Source organism: Nuphar pumila, chromosome 7 (assembly GCF_984573655.1).
Source record: "Nuphar pumila chromosome 7, dmNupPumi1.hap1.1, whole genome shotgun sequence".
NCBI classification, from domain to species: Eukaryota; Viridiplantae; Streptophyta; class Magnoliopsida; order Nymphaeales; family Nymphaeaceae; genus Nuphar; species Nuphar pumila.
In genome coordinates, this window is record NC_143255.1 from 9,564,627 (window position 1) to 9,586,035 (window position 21,409).

General features: G+C 36.7%; 1 protein-coding gene across 2 annotated transcripts in view; it reads left to right on the forward strand.

Moving 5' to 3' along the window:
- LOC149831077 (AP-1 complex subunit gamma-2-like) overlaps positions 1-21,409 on the forward strand; it is a 74,657-nt gene that overhangs the window by 23,565 nt on the left and 29,683 nt on the right. For both annotated transcript variants that reach the window (XM_090013652.1, XM_090013653.1), the window contains exons 5-11: positions 107-283; positions 1,386-1,540; positions 2,342-2,432; positions 4,137-4,300; positions 4,424-4,478; positions 7,063-7,185; positions 7,274-7,369. In XM_090013652.1, coding sequence (XP_089869778.1) covers positions 107-283; positions 1,386-1,540; positions 2,342-2,432; positions 4,137-4,300; positions 4,424-4,478; positions 7,063-7,185; positions 7,274-7,369 — 861 coding nt within the window. The remainder of the gene's footprint in view (positions 1-106; positions 284-1,385; positions 1,541-2,341; positions 2,433-4,136; positions 4,301-4,423; positions 4,479-7,062; positions 7,186-7,273; positions 7,370-21,409) is intronic.

Below are 21,409 nucleotides of genomic sequence, written 5' to 3' on the forward strand. Positions count from 1 at the left end.
TTGCTCAAGTGCTCAATTAGACTTAGGGTTACTTAGAAATTGGTTCATCTTTGTAAAATGAAGCTATTGTGCGCTGAATTGCATTGTTATGTCTACCCAATTACAGTACACAAAGGACTTGGTTCGGGTACTAAAGAACGTCGTGACAAGTGGGTATGCTCCAGAATATGATATATCTGGGATCACTGATCCCTTTCTACAGATCAGGGTCATGCGACTTCTTCGTGTGTTGGGTCAAGGTGATGCAGATGTAAGTGACACAATGAGTGACATTCTTGCTCAGGTATGTATTTTTGATATGCAAGTGACAGTGATATTATTGCTCAGATATATATTTTCTATATTTTAGTCATCTCTCACTCAAGTCTCAAACAGCCTTACACCATTGTATACATAGTATCTTTCTTCTTTCTCTAATACCAAATTGAAGATATGCTTCATATTTTAGCCTTCTTGTTTTATCAAAGTTCTTATATATTGGGCCAACCTTTGGGGTATGGTTGTTTCACCTCCCCCAAGTTGTTCTTGAGTATCACCCAATATTGTATGTTGTTACTTCGGTATTAGTTGGTTTGAACAATGTCAATCTAAAGAAAACCGCTCAATTAATACTATATATGTGCTGTTTCATTCTTGAAAATTTGATATACTTTTTTTCCTTTGAGATGTCAACTATTTCCTTTTATTTTTCCATATTAATATCCCAAACATGTGGGCTTTCCTGATCCTATTAGCATTGTATTTCTAAGATGAAGCATCCTGGGGGGGGGGGGGTCGGTTTTTGCTTCAAATATGTTATCATTGCATTATATGCGCCTTCCCAATGTTACTATTGTTCAGGGAATTATATTTCTGGCATAAAGGACCATTTCTTCACATATTTGATAATTTCCATCTTTTCTGTGCATATTAATAACCATCTTCTCTATGTGGTGCTCTTTTCTCTTCTTTTTTTGTGCTGGCACACAAAGGCACATCTAATCTTTCTACTATGATTTTACTAAGCCAAGTCCATAGACTCCATACTCCATAAGCCTTCATGTTCCTCAAAAAAAAAATTCAGTTACCACCAGAGGTATATTCTTTTCTGACATGATTGTATTTGAAAAAGTGTTCTTGTCAGTTTAAGCTCTAGTTTGTCTATTTAAATGTAGGTTTCCTTGATCTTTTAACTAAACTGATAAAGAACTTCACAATTTTTTCATCTAACTCCTTCCAATGGGTTTCAGAAAACCACATGAAATAACTACACTAACACTGGTTCTATTAGGTGTATTCTAAGCTGCCACTATCTGTTGCTCATTCTCATAAATGATTTTCTTATTTTGGTATCTGAAAATTCATAATATGTTGATGATCTTTGATTAATTCAATTCTCCTTTTAGGTTGCAACTAGTACAGAGTCTAACAAAAATGCTGGAAACGCCATACTATATGAATGTGTTGAAACAATTATGGGGATTGAAGCTATTGGTGGGCTGCGTGTTCTTGCTATTAACATTCTGGGAAGATTTTTGTCGAATCGCGACAATAATATCAGGTTGTTCTTGTTTTTCTCTATAATTTTAATTCCTTGAATGGACAGATATCTCCAGAATACTAGATAATTGAACTTTTATAGGTTTATAGTGCCTGACATTATTGTACCAATTCTGTACTGCATATAGGGGCCTGATCCTGTGAACGTGTGTAGTAGCACAGATTATAACTCTTTTTCCTTTTCCAACATCCAGCATTGCCATGATTGGAAACTGGTAGCATGTTTCTTCATCATGGTTCCCTTAGTAATATGGTTTGCATTGTTCTGTGCTTCTTGACCAACCAAAACCCCTCTTTTTGAATGCCACCATCAGACCTGGTATTGAAATGAAACTATGTAGTTCCATCATAAGTAGCAATGTTTGGGGCCACTATGTTTTGTTGATCAAACAAAACCCATCTCCTTGACTGGCACTGTTTTAACATTGGATTGTCTGGGAACTGGTAAGGTTGTGCCCACCCATAGGTAGTGCCATTCATCATGGATGCTGCTGCCTAAACAATTTACAGCCAATCAGTGATGGTTGGTACTAGAAAACCCTAGTGTGGCAAGTTGATGCACATAATTCTACAAGATATTTTTCCACACACACACAGATAGTTGTGCACTGTTGGGGGGGGGGGGGGGGGTAGCAACAACTGCAGCATCAGAGTATGATTTAGGAATTTAGACCAAGCAAAAATTCACTTTTCAGTAGCCATGTTTGGGCATGGCCTGGTATTGAGTGTGAGTGTTACAACCGCTTTGTTGTTTACAAGTGCAGCTTCAATTTATATAACAAGTATTTTGGTTTTTAACCAGATATGTTGCTTTAAACATGCTGATGAAGGCTATCACAATGGATACCCAGGCAGTGCAAAGGCATCGGAATACAATAGTGGAGTGTGTAAAGGTAATGGACTATTGTTGTATTTTTGTTTTTTGAAATGAAGGATTAATTTTGTTGTGTTTAGATTATCTTAAAAACTTTTCTTTATCTGTTTATAAATGTTTGGCTTGCTCCTGAACATGTGAATCATGTGCAAGATTCCTGAATTTTCCTTTTAGGAGAACATCTCTTGCCTTTTGTGGTGCCCATATGTGATAATTGCTGGCACCCTTTATCATTGAATTAGGCCTTAACGTTTTGACAAGTTAGGAATAGAATGTCAATGAAAGACTTGTAAAGGATGAACTGCTTTTAGGCATAACTGAGAAAAACACTGCTTCAAGTAATGTTAAAAAAAGAAGAAGAAACCATAAGATGAAGGAACAGTTAAAACATGTAATTGAAGGATTTTCTATTGGTAAAGGATGACCTACTAGGCATATCTAACAAAAGCACTACTTCAAACAATGTTAAGAGAAGAAGAAATCATCAGATGGATGAACAAAAACTTGTACTTGATAATTTAGAGTGATATTATCTTTAAATCAAATGCATGCTATGCTGGAAGAGATCTGAGCTTATGCGATTTTTGATGAGATAAGCAATCCGGTTATGTTTTTTTATTTCCTTTTTTTGGTTCAAGTGTTGAAATATTCTTGCGGTAACCACTTGCACTGATATTATTTGTTTTTTCACCCAAGCACCTATGCTTAGAAGTCAACGGTGTGCTGGAATTGGACCTACCACCTGAGAAAGAACTATTTGTTAGTTCATGGAGCAACCAACACATTTGGACAGTAAACACACATCTCTAAATTTTATTGACATCTACAGAAAATTCTTTGCAATTTCAATTGGACAATAATTCAACGAACTATTTGAGATGAAGGATTTAATCCATCTGTTATCTCTTGGATTTTATGTTTTACTTGTTGGCACTATCATATAGTCTTGCCACATCCAAAATATGAATTTGTTTGGTGTCCTGGTGCTTACCATGTTCAGATGGTTCGTAGTCATCCATCGTTTTATGAAAAAAAAATTGACGCATGAGCAGTCAATCATTAGGTATCAAACATTTCTTTTTGTTATGCCAGAATAGTCTATTTTACCATTTACATACCTAGTTTTTTTATACTTTTACGATCTCACAAGCCTGATTGTGTGTATCTTGAATGCTTTGGTGCAAAGCTTTATGTGCTAACTAATGTGCCAGTAAAATGCCACCTGTTTGCTTCACTTGTGGTTTGCTCATTATTTGATAATGAGGTGAGAGTGAAAATAAGGGTTTTGTTTTGGCAATTAGATTGAGCTGCATACTATGAGAGAAATGAAGGAAAATCATTGACTAATGATCATCTTAAGAATGACACTCTAGCATCTCTGGATTTTTGTCTTTTCACTATCTAAAAAAGTTGTTCCTTGTTAGAGGATATTCATCTTCTTCTTAAATAGTTTTCTGTTCACCGAGTCATTTCACTCCATTAGAATGATTGAGATTGCTCTAGAAATTTGTCCACTTCCCTCTATTCAGGTTAAAAAAGATTCATTAAATACCACAAGTCATGGCTTCCCATAGTATTTATCATTAATCAAGCTTATATTCCAATTATTTATATTTGCTCTATATAAAATGACTCGTATTTTTATTACAACATTTGCAGCTTGATTATAATTTCTCTACTATTTGTCTCAGGAGGTTTGTGATCACTTATGTAAAAAATGCAGGATTCAGATGCTTCAATTAGGAAGAGAGCACTTGAACTGGTTTTTCTTTTGGTGAATGACAGCAATGTTAGACAATTGACAAAAGAGCTTATTGATTATCTGGAAGTTAGTGACCCAGAGTTCAAAGATGATCTTACAGCCAAAATTTGTTCAATTGTCGAGAAGTACGTACTATACTGTTTGATGGGTCTTGATAAACTGGTTCTTTGCTCTCTCTCTCTCTCTCTCACACACACACACACACACACATCACGGGTCATTCTGTTTACTACCTCTTTCTATCACAGGTTTTCACCGGATAAACTGTGGTATATCGATCAGATGCTGAAGGTTCTGTCAGAGGTATGACACTCAAATTATGTTGTTAAGTTGTGCACAATGTTATGATATGTCGGATGTTATTTGTAAGTTCTTAATGTTCAGTATTTTTGATATGTGGGCATGTGATATCTTGGATTTCCTATTTTCTGAAATAACAGTTGCTTTTAATGAGTATTACGTATATAAGCAAGGGTCCACTTGTGGGATAACTAAAAGTAACTTTATATGTTGTTGGTGAAAGATGATTGTGAGGTGAATGGATAGCTAAAGGATTGTGAAAGACACATTGGTTTATGGTTTCCATCAACTTTAAAAGGGCTCTTGTGATATGAAGCTTTCAGGGAAACTACCATCATTGTGATTTGGTTGAAGACTTGCGAGTATTTTCTTGACACTTATTCTGAAAATTAGGGCCATTTTTTATATTTTTATGTGTTTCAATCACTGAGTTTTGCAATTTGAGATGCAGTAGTGGCCTTTAATGCTTAAGTCTCTTTCTTCCTTGTTTTCATGTTTCTATATTGGCTATTCAGAGTTTCTGTTAGGATTCTGAGACGGATCTTGAAGTTGTTGAATTGACTTCATTCCCACCCAGGAAACACTAGCACCTATGTCACAGGGACTTGGCAAACCGGGTGCCGCACTCGCGTTGATGCGACGCGGGTGCGGCACCCGGTGCGGTTAACCTGACCCTGAGTGCGGTCAACACACCCAGGGTCATTTGTGTCTAATTTTTAGACTTTAAAAAAAATGTTTTTTTACGCCCGATGAACTTTGCTGCTGAGGGAGGATTAGGGCAAATTTTTTGTGCCCTAATCCTCCCGACCTCTCCTCCTGAAGCCTCCGCCAGACCCCGACGTCGCCACCGACCCCTCCACCTCTGCTCTCCTCTTCAGGTACACTCTCTCCTCTCCGACTCCCTCTGCTCTCCTCCTCTCCTCTTTGACCCCTCTCCTGCACAAACAGGGTGCAGGGAGGGGGCTCGGCCCCTCCCCTGCACAAAGACGACGCAGAAAGGGAGGGGGCTCGGCCCCTCCCCTACCAACAGAGAGTGCAGGGAGGGGGCTTGGCCCCTTCCCTACCAACAGAGAGTGCAGGGAGGGGGCTTGGCCCCTCCCCTGCACAAAGAGGGAGGACAGGGAGGGGGCTCGGCCCCTCCCCTGCACACAGAGAGCACAGGGAGGGGCTCGGCCCCTCCCCTGCCAACATGGAGCACAGGGAGGGGTCTTGACCCCTCCCCTTCACAAATTATATATATATATATATATATATATATATATATATATATATATATATATATATATATATATATATTGCCACACCCGCATCCATGTGACATAGACTAGCACAGTTTAGTTTTCTTGTTTTGGTTGGGGCTGCATGCAAAACTTGGTGGTTCACGAACCATCTAGTGCATTTTTTTGCTTGAAATTGCATTCAGATATGGAAAGATACATTGGATTTCTCCACTGGAAATGTTTATTTGACTGTTTCATGGATTTTGTGTTGATATTTTGGAAGCTAGGAAGTTTGCGAAAGTTTGATTGTGTGTGTGAGAGTGTATCTAACCTGACTTCTGTGGAAGGGGGACTTCAGCAGGATGAGCAACCCCTTTTGTGGCTGGGGCTCAACAAGCAAAGCATGGTTTGGGCTGCGACCCCTGCTGATAATGGTTATGAGGTTAGGAAAGGCGGCAACCTATTTCACCACTAAGAGCCTCTCCTGGTCTTCTCGACTCACCACTTCTTTCATAATTGGAACTCACAATCAGTCAAATTGTTGCTGAAGTCTGTTGCATCTTTTTTTCAAGCAACATTATACTGTCTTCTGTAGTGTCTTTGAATCTGGTGCTTTATGCACTGCAGTTGTCTGCTAAAATAAATCTTGTTCAGCATGTCTGTTTAGCATTTGATACTACCTGGTCATGATTTAGATCCTGTGCTCAAGTTTGCATCTAAGTGCCTTCATTTTTAGTTTTATGCTATGTCACACGGACTCTTCTAACATCTCACTGCATCCACGTCACACCCGCACCCAAGTGGGTGCGACACTTGGACACAACTTCCTTTGTGTTAGGTAAAGTCTACCACACTGAGGTCCATTTCTATCCAAAAGTAGATTCAGTTAACCCTAATCAAGTCCATTTTTATCTATATTATATATATAAATACATAAATGTACACACATACACGTAGTGTTAACTTAAAACTGTTAAATTTTTTATCTCTCTCTCTCTCTCTCTATATATATATATATATCCTCCCCTCACCCCCGCACCCAAGTTTTTTTAAAGTGCCGCATCGCCGCACCCGCACCCGCACCCGCACCCGCACCCGCACCCGCACCCGCACCCATGTGACATAGGTTTTATGTTTTGATGGTTTTAGTATGTGTGTTGTCTGATAACAAAGATTCTAATATATCAAGCTAAAGAATGAAAATCATGTTGGAACAAAAATCATGATCATGTTTGAACTTCTGTTTCAAAAATTTATGGATGACATTTGGCAAATTGATTTTAGCATGTCAAAGACACCGTTTTTGTTAGTTAATATGTTGTTCGTTTCTTTCGTTCATAGTCTCATTTTATCACTGCACTCCATAGACTGGAAATTATGTCAAAGATGAAGTGTGGCATGCTCTTATAGTTGTTATAAGCAATGCACAAGAGCTTCAAGGCTATACTGTTAGATCCCTCTACAAGGCACTCCAAGCTTCAAATGATCAGGTTTTGCACACCATACTTCTAATGACTTCCATATTCTATTTCATTTTATTATTCTGATTCCAGCCCCTGATAAATTATATTCATCCAGGAAAGTCTTGTTCGAGTAGCAGTTTGGTGTATTGGTGAATATGGAGAAATGTTGATCAACCATGCTGGTGAACTTGAAGGAGAGGAACCAATAACTGTATGTGCATTCCTTTGCTTTTGGTTTTTCAAATTGTATTTCATTGAAAACACACCTATGATGGTGCAATCAGCAATTTATTTACTGCAAAAGGAATCAAGTGAGATGATGGAAGAACCTTAATTGTGCCTGATGACATTTGAGGAAGCAAGGCTGAATCTGAGCCTAATTAATATGGCGAGCTTTGTACTTATTGAAATCATCAAATTAGGTTTAGATTTGAGTAGGCAGTTTAAACATGGCTATAATATAATATGCAGTCTGATGAGGATCAGGTATATACAGATCTGGAGAATAAATACCAATTCTCATTTCATGTGATCCATATGAGATCAAAGACAAAATATCATCATAAAAGTGAACTGCGCTCGACCATAATCCTCTAAAATTGTGTTGTGTGTATATAATACTATAATCCATATCGGAAAGTCCAGAGATGCGTATGGCATTATAAGTTACAACAAAAAACCATTTAAAAAAATACAAACGAATAAAAAAAATTTAGGACAAATCATCGAATTAAATAAAACAGAAATCGAATTTAGACATTAATTAAACACAGATGTACCTGCTAAAACATGCTAAATAAACAAAACACCTAATAAAAAAATATTTGCTAAGAGTCACATCGATCATCGATAGATGATTATCTATTGTATATGTATATATATTACGGTCAAAGTTCATAAAAAAACTCGATGATTTTTTGTTTATTGCAAATTTTAGTTGTTTGAGGTGGCTGCTTTGTTTCTCTAAATAATGCAACCATTGCTTGTACCTTTCTTCTATCATTTTTACAAGTCTTACAACAAACTCTTACAAACATTAAATGGAATACGAGGATGGGTAGATAATCATATAGTGAAGATGTTGTGGGCCTTGTGGCCTACAACATGGCATTTAAATTTATATAAACTACCATACATTATATAACTGCAAAAATTACATTTTATTACTCCTTTTAAACCTGCCTCTAAGTCAATCATTTTTCAATATTGCCGTCATTTTGTGGTGTCCTCCATCCTCTATCTATGGATTTAATCCAAAAACTTTAAAACAAAGGAAAAATTCTTTAAAATAGTCTAGAACAAAGCTCGTCTCACAATTTTAATTCAAAATTGAAGATCTTTTCACAAAACACCTGCTTAGGGCCCATATCAAACACCTCTTCAGACCTTTGAGTCCTGTAGCTTCAATTTATAGAGGATCTTGCATCAAGCACCTTTAATCGACATTTTAAGGCTCGATATTGAGGTTGAAATGCATAAAAAAGATGCTTAAGAGTGAAAAATGGTAGATCTACCTTCTTTGGGCTCAATTTTGGTCAAGACCCAATTTTTGAGGGTGATTTGATCCAAAAATGCAAGAGAAGTGGTGCAAATTGAGTTCAGAGTGAAAATGGGGCCAAGACGGGGCTTCCAAAGTGTTTGGTTGCTACTTTTCGAGCTGATGCAGAAAAAAGAAAATAGCATCGGTCCGTATGCTACAGGGTGTATCATATGATACACTCTATATGATAAGGCCGTTGATAATCATCATGTACTCATATTATATTGCATATAGTGTCGACCTAAGGGCTCATACAATGATAAAACATATTGTGTCATACAATACAATATAGTTAACATTGCTTTTTATTTCTTGGGAAACACTTCACTGGATAGTCACTGTAACCCACTCAGTCATAGATATCAGCGATATTTTCAAAATATTGTGATCAGTGTTGTGAAAAGCGTTGAGGCGTAGCGAGGCGCTCAACCAAAAACCGAGGCGAGGCGTAAGCCTTGAGGCGTAAAGCGTAAGCCTCAAAAAATTTTTTTGAAAACTTTTAAAAAATTATAAAAAAATATCTAAAAATACAAATAAATAAAGAAATGCGTTATTGATGAAATTGACAACCAATAAGAAATAGAAAATGTCAAATAAGTACTAAAAAATATAAGATTAACATATAAAAGTAACTAAAACCTGATTACATAACTAAAAAATATATGAGATTAGCCTACAAAAGTTAAAATATATGGGATTAACCTATAAAAGTTAAAATATATGAGATTATTCTAAAAAATATGAGATTAACATATAAAAGTAACTAAAAAATTGATTACATAACTGGAAAATATATGAGATTAACTAAAAGAAATTAAAATATATGAGATTATTCTAAAAAATATGAGATTAACGTATAAAACCTAACATCAAACCATGACAGTATATCATACACCTAACATCAAACCATGGCAGTAGAAGTAAATTTAGCCACAAACAACTTAGTTATTGTATTGTGGAATAATTAAAGATTGATAAAATTGATTAAATACTTAGTATCAAGAGCATTTACATTATTATGCCATAAAATAAGTTTGTTTGCATGTGCACACAGTGTTCTGGCCAATGAATGGAAACTCTAAATAAAGTAAAGTAAAAGGGTAAAGAAGACATGAGAGGGATCCCCAACATGAAAAGAGATCTGATATTTTTTTATGACATAAGAAGCGAACCAATACAATTAGCCAGAATCCTATATATTCCCAAACCTATACCATGTGCTTGAAGTTAGACTATTGGATTTGATTCCTGAATTAGTTATACTTGTCAAATTATGTGTTGAAAACTACGTTTCTATAAGCTAAGTAACCAGTGAAACTATGGTTCTCTTTACTGATCCAACTGTGATTTGCATCTTTTTATGAGACAGCGTGCAAAATACAACACTCCCAGTGTGGATGCTATTGAGAAAGCAAGAACAGTTCAACTGTTACAGTTGTATAAACTGCAGTGAAACAACCGTGACACTTTCATTAACGTGACACCCTTTTCTAAGATCTAGTTATTTAACTAATCCTAGGGATGATGTTTCTATATATATACCTATATATCCATTATTTTTGTAGAATAAGATTTAAGTCTGAGCAGAAAATTGGCCTATTGTTGGCCCATCTTTAAATTCTTGTATAATAGTCTACTACACTTCTAATCTTACTAAAAGTGAATCTAACTTATTGCTTATGACTTGAATAGTAAATTCCAGGACAAACTAATTAAAGTTGAACGATTAAACCTATACAAAGATTCTCACAAAGCACATATGAACAGACACACCACAGGGAGCACTTTGGAGTGGAGATAATAATAGATCGATAAGAGAATCCTGGTATTAATTCTGTGTAAAAAGGTGAATGTGGATATGATGAACATATAAGTGATCACTTTATTGAAGGGGAAAAGTGGGCATGAAAATCAATTATATAATTTCCTTCTTCGATAGGCATGTATCTATGGATTATATATAGAGAGATTCAGATGGCATATGCTAGCTGTTGGAGAGTATAATTTGCTAATGACATAGGATAAAGTTAATTACCCACTTAGTTCTTAATTTCATAAGGGGGTTTACTGTTTTCATACAACTTGCAAAAGATTGGTGTTTGAGTTGGACTCCCACTGCATAAAAGTTAGAAAAAGTTGGAGAGAAAATTCAATAGGACAAAACCAGTGTTATTAAAAGCCTCACCTTGAGGCGCGTACGCCTCACCTTGAGGCGCGCCTCGCTCTGAGGCGTACGCCTCAAGGCGTATGAGGCGTGCGCCTCAGGGCTTTTGCGCCTTATGCCTGCGCCTCAAGGCACAAAGCCCCTCGCCTTGAGGCGAGGCGCGCTTTTTGCGCCTTGAGGCGCGTTTTTAATAACACTGATTGTGATATTATCTATGTATTTTCAGCAAACAATATTATATGTAAATGTCACAATATTTTGAAAATATTGCCGATTTGATTACATTGCGATATTATCGCAAGAATATCGTGATATTCTTGTGATAATTGTAAGGAAATAAGAGCCTCTAACAAAGTCCATCAAATCACCAAGGTGGACACACAAAAGAGCCACAACAAGATTTACCAAATCACCAAAGTGAACACACAAAGAGCCACAAAATAGACTCACTCACAAAACCTACAAAAGGGCAAACAAAAGAGGTTCACAAATTATAAAAATAATATTTTATTAATGTCAAACCCATGCAAGAAGCATTACATTCAAGAGGGGAATCATCCCCTATTTATATACATCATAAGAGTCCCATAGAGATGTTGGAGCAGGTCCAACGGCTCTACCAGCCCCAATGTCTCTTGTTGACTAGTCAACCTTGTGTTGACTAGTTCAAAAGAAACTAAAAAAGAAAGAAAAAGAAAGAAACTATCCTAGTTACAATAATATATATATATATATATATATATATATATATATATATAGAGAGAGAGAGAGAGAGAGAGAGAGAGAGAGAGAGAGAGAGAGAGAGAGAGAGAGAGTAAGAGAGAGAGAGAGAGAGTACATACATATATGTATATACATAATACATATACATACGTATATACAATGTATATATACACAATTTTAACACTTATGGTTGGATAACCAAAAGTTTGTCTAATAGAAAGTGAAATTTCGGAGCAACGAGAAGTTTGGTGAAGAAATCCGCCAACTGATATTCTGAGATAACATAGGGAAAATCGATAGTGCCCTGTAGATATTCCTCTCGTACGTAGTGACAATCCATCTCAATATGTTTGGTATGCTCGTGAAAGGTCCGGTTGCTGGCAATGTAGATGAATTTTTCGTTGTCAATTCATGATGCTCCTTTAATCTGAACTCTCATATCAGTCGATAATCTTCTAAGCCAGATCAACTCCATAATGGTTGTAGCCATGACTTAGTATTCTATTTCAGTCGAACGGAGAAAAACCTTTTGCTGCTTCTTACACCGTCATGAGATCAATGCTTCACCTAAGAAAATACAAAAATCTATAGTTGTGTCGGTTATTGGGATCACCTCTTCAGTCAGCATAAGTATAAGTAGTTAGATTTAATAACGACGAAGCTGATAGAAAAAATCTTCGATAAATAGAAGTCTTAATATATCTAATATTACACAAAATCGCTCCCATATGAACAAAACAGAGACATGCTAAAACTGACTTGTTGTGTGAACTGCATCTGCTATATCAAGTCTTGTAATTGAACGATAAGAAAGTTCTCCGATAAGTGGTCTTTACATTCTCCATCATCCATTCTCATCTTATCATTGGCAACCTATGTCACATGGGTGCGGGGATTCAGCACTTCCAAAAAACCCGGGTCCGGGGGATCCCCCGGCACGGGTCCGGGGTCCAGTTTTTTTTTGCTGGTGTGTTTGTTTGAAGACTTGTTACCCTCGTTCTGCTTATTGTGTACTTTGGCACAACAGGACAAAATTGATGAACCAAAAGGATTGGCAATCTGATCGACCCAGCCTGCTGCATTCTGCTGACTGTCATGATTCAATCATATCTGAAACTCCCTAGTCTTCACGAAAAAAATATAAGCGAAAGGTTTGATGTGGTTTGTTGGAGAGAGAGAGTCTTCACGAGGCCTACGGCTCCACTGCCACGCCACTACCTAGGGTTCTTAAAATTTCATTTTATATACAGTTGCACACAGATCACAGCTAAAAGAAATTTATTGGATTTGACATGTGGAAAAGAGAGGTCTACACAAGGCTACGGCTAGAGCACCCATCTCGTCAGGAGAAAAGTGAATACTAATAGCCACCAAGGCTACCACCACCATTATCATTTATTATGGAGAGAGAAAACCCTTGACGAAGAAGGATCATCATTTCCAAGTTAACAACATGTTTTCCAACGCTGCGAATTAATTGTTTGGAGGCAGGAATAGCATGGGATGCCAACAAAGCTCGTCAGATGTTGTGGACACAAGTGCCTCTTTATAAAACAAGAGCAGCAACAACAAGCAACTCTCATCAGATTTTTTTTTTTAAATTCCGCAGCACATTTCATAGGGCAATTTTTTTTTAAAAAAAAATCTAAAAAATGGACCGAAATGACCCTGGGTGCGGTCAACGCACCCAGGATCGGGTTGACCGCACCCGGTGCCGCGCCCGCGTCGAGTCGCGTCGACGCGGGTGCGGCACCCTGCTAGCCGAATCCCTGTGACATAGTTGGCAACTTCAGGAGTGTCAACTTTCTTATCATTTGAGATTCCACACCTGACAACAATATCTAGAGCAAATTTAGATTTAATCAATAGATAACCTGTAGAAGAATAAGCTACTTCAATTCTAAGAAAATATTTTCAAAAACTAAATCAGTCATTTCAAAATGCTTCTCGAGAAGTTTTTTAATGTGTTCAACTCTCTGTTTGTCCCCTTCAATGATAATCATGTCGTCCACATAGAGGAAAAGAATTATCATACCTACATCAGAAATCTTAATAAACAAAACTGTATTAGTCAGAAAAGATTGAAATCCAATATCTTGCATAACTTGACTAAGCCTGTTATACAAAGTCTTCAATGCTTATTTAAGACCATAAAGGGATTTATCCAAGTGAAGAGTTTTTTCTCTAGGAATAGTTATACCAGTTGGTGTTTTCATATAAACTTCAACCAAATTCCCATTAAGGAATGCATTCTTAACGTCCATTTGATATATGGGTCTTCTCACAGAGGTGAGGGCTACTAAGGTTGTAACTGTGGTCACCCTAGCAATTGGGGCAAAAGTTTATTCGTAATCTATGCCATACTCTTAGGAATATCCCTTAACAACTAATATGACTTTGTATCTTTTAAGAGTTTCATCACTCTTGATGTTTACCTTATACACCTATCTACAACCTATAAGCTTATTTTCTGATGGAATGTCTTGAATAGTCCAAGTATTTGTTCTTTCTAAAGCGTCTAGCTCTACCCTCATGGCTTCTACCAACTCAAAGTGATCTTTTGCTTGAGTATATGTCGACGGTTCTATATAGGAATATATTAATGCAATGTAGGCTTGGTACTTAGGTGAAAACAAGTCATAAGACACAATTTCTTTAGGGGTTTTAAGACTCTAGATGACGCTCTAGTTTGTATTTCTATTTGGTTTTCACTATTAGTATATCTTTTAAGTGCACATGAACGTTTAGAATCACTATGCGTAGAATATTGTATACAATTTTGATCTTTATAGGATTGTCCTCTCTAATCTCATTATCACGAGATTGTTCTTCACTCACTATATCATTTCTAAGCTCATGATCTTTATCAAGATCAACATTATAATCATCATATTTTGGAATTAAATCTAAAAAAAAATATTCAGTTATTTCTTAAGATTTTTCAATTTCAAAAAAACTTTATTTTATTAAGACACATTTCTTGAGACATAACTTTTTAGTTCTAAAATCACATCTATAGCCTTTTTGGTTATTTTCATATCTCAAAAAGACACAAGGAATAACACAGGGAAAAAATTTATCATTCTTGTTAGTAAAAACAAAACATTTACAGCCAAAGACTCTTAATCTAGAATAATTAAGAATTAGTTTGAAAAGTTTTTCAATTGGTGACACATTTTTCAAAGAAGAAGATGACATTTTGTTGATAAGATAAACCACAGTCACTGTGGCTTCAACCCAAAAATCTTTTGGTACTTGGCTTGTGATAACCAAGGTTTTTGTTGTTTTTATAATATGCCTATGCTTTTTTTCAGCCAAACCATTTTTGTTGTGGAGTGTAAGGACACAATTTTTAATATGTGATGTCATTTAAATTTAGGTAATCTTTAAAGTCTTTTGATAAAAATTTTCTCCTTGAATCAGTACAAAAGATAGAAATATCATTTTTGAATTTATTTTTTGACCAAATTGTGAAAGATTTAAAAATGTAAAAAAAACTTTAGATTTGTATTTAAAGAAATAGATCCAAGTATGTCTAGTAAAATCATCAACAAAATTATGTAGTACGCAAATCCATCTTTATATATAACAGGTGCTAGCTTTCTTGCCTTTGCAGTTGTGTCTGCTGCTGTTGCTTGAGCTGATTGGGGTTTTTGTTTTTCATGTCATGAGGAGGAACTGCAAATATCATTGTAATTAAGTAAGGGCTCGACCTCAAACATTTGAATGTATTAACTCAAGCTCTCGAGAGGAAACAAAGGTTCTTTCTTGAAATGATAATCTTTTCATTTTGCCATGAATACAATCTTCATATGTATAGTTTTCACAATTACAAAATTTTTTCAACTTTAAAAAATACTGAATTTTGGATATATGAAGATGACCAAGCTTTTCATGCCATAAATCTAATTTTAATTTATGAACATTACAACAATAAGTATTCTTGGGTATTTCCAAAAAGTCCATGTAGTATAAGCTTCCTTATCTATGGCCTTTCCCAATCAGCTTCCTTGACTAGCTATCCTGCACCTGACAACTGTTAGAGGAGAATAAAATATTACATTTATGGTCAGATAATTGTGAAACAGACAAACGATTTAAATTTAATTTAAGAATATATGTAATTATTAGAATTAAAAATTTATTTGAATTTTGAGAAATATTTTTGAAATTTTCTATTCTTTTTATCTGAAGAGATGTCCCATCAACAGTAAACATATTTGACTCGCTTGAGTTACCATTTGATTTCATGTGAAAAGATGCACTTGAGTCAAGAAGCCAAAGAGATTTATTAGGATCTGAGAAGCCGAAGGAAGAAGACACTCCAGTTGATGAAGACGCTTCTTTGAGTAGAGGTTGAAGAACCTACACTAGTTATGTCAATGACATGTTCCCAATAGATGAGTTTTGCGTGGTTTCGACATCACCTGACTTTGTATAGGATCAATCGAGACAACCTTCTTCTCATATGGCCTTTTCAACTTAGGACAATAGGTTTTGACATGTCCCGGTTCATGACAATAATAACAAATAAATTTTTTTTCTTCTCATACTCATTGCCTTATTTTTCATAATACTCATTGCTTGGCTTTCTATAGTATGCTGGTTTGTAGGTACAAATATAATTTTCCGGCATAGATATGGCTAGAACTGAGTGAGTCATCATCACTCTTAGAAGTCCTCTTCTTCAGCCTATTTTCTTTCATACTTAACTCCTTAATTGTGTCATCAATAGAAGGGACTTTTCCTCTTTGGAGGAGGGCCGACTTTGTAGATTCAAATTCGTGTCTTAGACCATTCACAAATTGATAGAAGTGCTTTGCATCAATTTGTTTTTGACAGAGTTCTATATCCTCGGGACAATGCCATCTCGGCTCAAGAAGAGCCAACTCTTCCCAAAGATTGGATAATTCACTATAAAATTATCTAACGTTTCTTTCTTCTTGAGTCATAATTCGAATTTTATTTTATAAATTGCTCACATGTGCAATATCCTTAAGGGAATACATTTTTGTGAGATATTCTCAAGCTCAAACTTTGCAATACTTAAAGATTTTTTTGATATCAATACTAATGAGCTAAAACATGATCTTGGCATTTCCCATCCTTCATTCTTTTCATTTTTTCTCACAAGTACTGAGAACTTTGGATTTTTCATTTTTCATAAGAGGAATTCCCTTCTCTTTTTCTACTTTAGTGAGGACTAATTTAGGCTTCATATCAGATTCATCCTCTAGTCCCCGTAACCTTTTTTCCAAATATTTCATGATTGAATACTATGTTACATAGTTAGAATAGTTAAGTTTCATTGGCACAATGGTGACACTTTCTTTATCATCCGTTTTACAAGGGCGAAAAAGAGAATAGAGAGAGAAAAGATATATAGAGACGAAGAACACAAAAAAGAAAATAAGCACGATCACTACACAAAAAATTGAAGTCGAGGCAACACCGATTCAGCACCACAAAAGGATCACACGAACACTTGGATTTAAATCTTCAAGTGTGCTATCATGATCCCACGAACATCAACAAGAAACTTGGAACCACTAAGCTCTGATACCATGTAAGAAAATGAGAGCCTCCAACAAAGTCCACCAAATGACCAAGGTGAACACACAAAAGAGACGCAACAAGATCCACCAAATCACCAAAGTGAACACACAAGGAGCCACAAAATAGACTCACTCACAAAACCCACAAAGGGGCAAACAAAAGAGGTTGACAAATTATAAAAATAATATTTTATTAATGTCAAACCTGTTGAGAACTCCGCCTGTGTAGTTATACACTGCCGGTCCCAAGCCCGGATAAAGGAGGAGGGTTGCGGTAGGCCTGTGACAGCCAGCATAAAAACTTTGTCATATCCTATGAAAATGAACCAATATGAGAATTTCGTTGGGGCGTTCCCTACTGAGCGACGCGCTGTACTCTCTAGGCCCGGAGGCAGTGATAAATGTGCAAGGGTTGCTAGGTCGTCGCCCAGAAGCGACGCGTCACACCGGCGCCCGGGTGTGGTGTCAAATAGGCAAGGGTTCCCTCACTTTGTTGGACGGGTGGGGGTAAAGAAGTTAGTCCAAGACCATAAAATTAGGTTAGCCACTTGGAACATAGGGTCTTTAACTGGTAAGTTGGTAGAGTTAGTAGATGTTATGTGTAGGAGAAAGATTGATATTTTATGTCTTCAAGAGACCAAATGGGTAGGTGAGAAAGCTAAAGTGATAGAACCTTGGGGATATAAGATTTGGTATACAGGAATAAATAGGAATAGGAATGGAGTAGGGATTGTTATGAGTCGTCAGTTTATAGATAATGTAGTTGAGGTCCGTAGGAAGGGTGATAGAATTTTACTTATTAAATTAGTATTAGGTACGGATATTATTAATATTATTAGTGTTTATGCACCTCAAGTAGGTTTAGATGATTCCATTAAGCATCAATTTTGGGAAGAGATGGAGTAGTACAAGAGACATCTTATGGAGAAAAGCTTTTCATCGGCGGTGACCTTAATGGACATGTAGGCATTACTAGGGATGGATTTGAGAATATCCATGGAGGCTATGGTATAGGAGAAAGAAATGAAAGTGGAGAAAGGATTTTAGATTTTTGTTTGTCCTATGATATGATCTTAGCAAACACTTGGTTTAGGAAGAGGGAGTCTCACCTAGTAACATTTAAGAGTGGGGTTAATACGAGTCAGATAGATTTTTTCCTACTTAGAAAGAGAGATAGGGGTTGTTGCATCGATTGTAAGGTTATACCAGGAGAAAGTGTAGCTACACAACATAGAGTCTTAATTTTAGATCTTAGAATTAGACAATGCCGCAAAAGGGATAGACATAGGATAGATCCTAGAATTAAGTGGTGGGCACTGAAAGGAGCTAAACAAGGAATGTTTGTAGAGCAGATAGTTAAGGAAGTTGATTGGTGTTTCGAGGAGGATTCAGAATCAATGTGGAATCAGATAGCGGGTGGTATGAGAAAAGTAGCTAAGGAGGTATTGGGTGAGTCTAAAGGCGGTGCACCACTAGGTAAGGATACATCATGGTAGAACGAGGATGTCAAATTAGCTATTAAGGTTAAAAGAGAGTGTTATAGAAATGTAAGTAAGAGTCGTGATAATGAGAATTTGGAGAAGTATATGATAGCAAAGAAGGAAGCTAAAAAAGTTGTTCGAAACGCGAGGGCTAAGGTATATAAGGAGGTTTATGACAAGTTGGATACCAAAGAAGGCGAGAAGGATATTTATAGGCTTGCAAAGATGAGAGATAGGAAATCGAAGGATTTGGGTATGGTTAGATGTATCAAAGATGAAACGCAAAGGGTTTTAGTCAAAGATGAGGAGATTAAGGAGAGATGGAAAGATTATTTTGATAAGCTATTTAATGATAGTCATGCTCAAGATCTTGGAGACTTCTCCATTCCTTTTCATGAGATAAATCGTGACTTCATGCGCAAGATTCAAAAGAAAGAAATTGCAGAGGCTTTGAAGAAAATGAAATCAAGAAGGGCAGTTGGCCCAGATGGTATACCTATCGAGGCTTGGAAATGCTTGGGAGAGAAAGGTTTAGAATGGTTGACAAATCTTTTTAACTTGATTTGGCGAACAAATAAGATGCCTAATGAGTGGAGGAAGAGTACTTTGGTGCCTTTATATAAGAATAAGGGTGATATACAAGATTGCACAAACTATCGTGGTATAAAACTCATGAGTCATACTATGAAACTTTGGGAGAGGGTGATTGAGTCTAGGTTGAGGAAGGTTGTCATGATATCGGAGAATCAATTTGGTTTTATGCCTGGAAGATCAACTATGGAAGCTATACATCTTCTTAGACAACTTATTGAAAGATATAGAGAGAGGAACAAAGATTTGCATATGGTTTTTATTGATTTAGAGAAGGCATACGATAGAGTACCTAGGGACGTTCTCTGGTGGACAATGATGAAGAAAGGTGTTTCTCTCAAGTACATTAGTATAATTAAAGATATGTATGAAGGAGTAGTAACCAATGTCCGCACTTGTGGAGGGGTGACAACCAATTTTCCGATAACGGTTGGGTTACATCAAGGATCTGCTTTAAGCCCTTTCCTATTTGCGATAGTGATGGATGAGCTTACGAGATCAATTCAAGAAAATGTACCGTGGTGTATGTTGTTTTGCTGATGATATTGTTTTGATTGATGAGTCTAGAGCTGGGGTTAATGCTAAGTTAGAATTATGGAGACAGACATTGGAAGCTAGAGGTTTTAAGTTGAGTAAGAGTAAGACTGAATATATGGAATGTCGGTTTAGTAAGCAACGAAGTAGTGATGGGAGTGTAGTGAAGCTTGGTGAGCAAGATATACCGGTGAATGATTATTTCAAATATTTGGGATCCATCATTCAAAAGTATGGAGAAATTGATGGAGATGTAAATCATAGGATAAAGGTTGGGTGGATGAAATGGAAAAGTGCTACTGGAGTGCTGTGCGATCGTAGAATGCCATTGCGGTTGAAGGAAAAGTTTTATAGGACGACTATTAGACCCGCTTTACTATATGGTACGGAATGTTGGGCTGCCAAGAGACATCATATTCAAAAAATGAGTGTAGCTGAGATGCGGATGCTTAGATGGATGTGTGGAAATACAATAAAAGATAAGATTCGGAACGAAGAGATACGTAAGAAGGTAGGTGTTGCACCCATTGAAAATAAGATGCGAGAGAATCGTTTACGGTGGTTTGGACATATTCGGCGAAGGCCTAATGATGCTCCAGTTAGAAGGTTGGAGAAATGGGAAAATATATTAGTTAAAAGAGGTCGGGGTAGGCCTAGGAAGACTTGGATGGAGATGATAGGAAAGGATATGAATGCTTTGAACCTCACCGAGGACATGGCGTTGGATAGAAATGATTGGAGGAAAAGGATTCATGTGGAAGACCCAAAATGAATTTCTTTTTTGGTTCATATCGCTGACCCCAATTGTTTTGGGATGAAGGCGTAGTTGTTGTTGTTGTTGTTGTTGTTGTCAAACCTGTTGAGAAACCGTCACCGTACATAGGCATATGTGTTTAAGGGTAGTATGGTAATATTTTAATATGTCAGGTGCATTATTGTAAATTAGCTCTTCTGTCTAATCTCTTTATTTAAGAAGGATTAGACCTAATGAAAGATTAACGTGTTTTCTTCCTTTCCTCTTTTTTTTTTCTCCTATTTTGATTTTCTCAAAACCCTAGCCTACGTCAACATGGTATCAGAGAAGGATGTAGCTGGGCGTCTGATTTGATCGTTCCATCCTTCTCCTTCTACTGAAAACGTAGATCGGGTCCACAGCGATCGTTGACTGCGTCTACAACAAAGATCACCTCGAGTCTCTAGAGATCGTTGACAACATCCACAACCGAGGTCGTTCTTCGTGTAGGGGGCTAGGAGACGCCTCCTTTTCAAATCTGACGTCAGGTTCAAAGTAGTTTGATCACCATAAGATGTGATCTAGACTGCACTTTGGATCTAACGTTAGATCGTGTTGATGGTGGTAGTGTGGATGTCAAATAAGTCTGCAAGTTCCTTCATGAACCAGTTGTCCTGATCTTGGCATCGTCTAAGGTAGCAGCCGTGGAGTAGATCAGATCTGATTCGTATTAAAATTGGTCGTGGTATGCAGCTTGTCGCAGTTGTTGTGGATGGTCAGGTAAAGTTTAATACGAGTTAGGCATGCAAGTTTTGGGTCTGAACAACGTGTAACAGTCGTGGATTGTAACCTGAACACTGTGCAATAGTTGTGGATCGTGTATACCAGTTTTTTTGAAGAATCTGGTATAGTCGGTTTCATAAGGTGGTA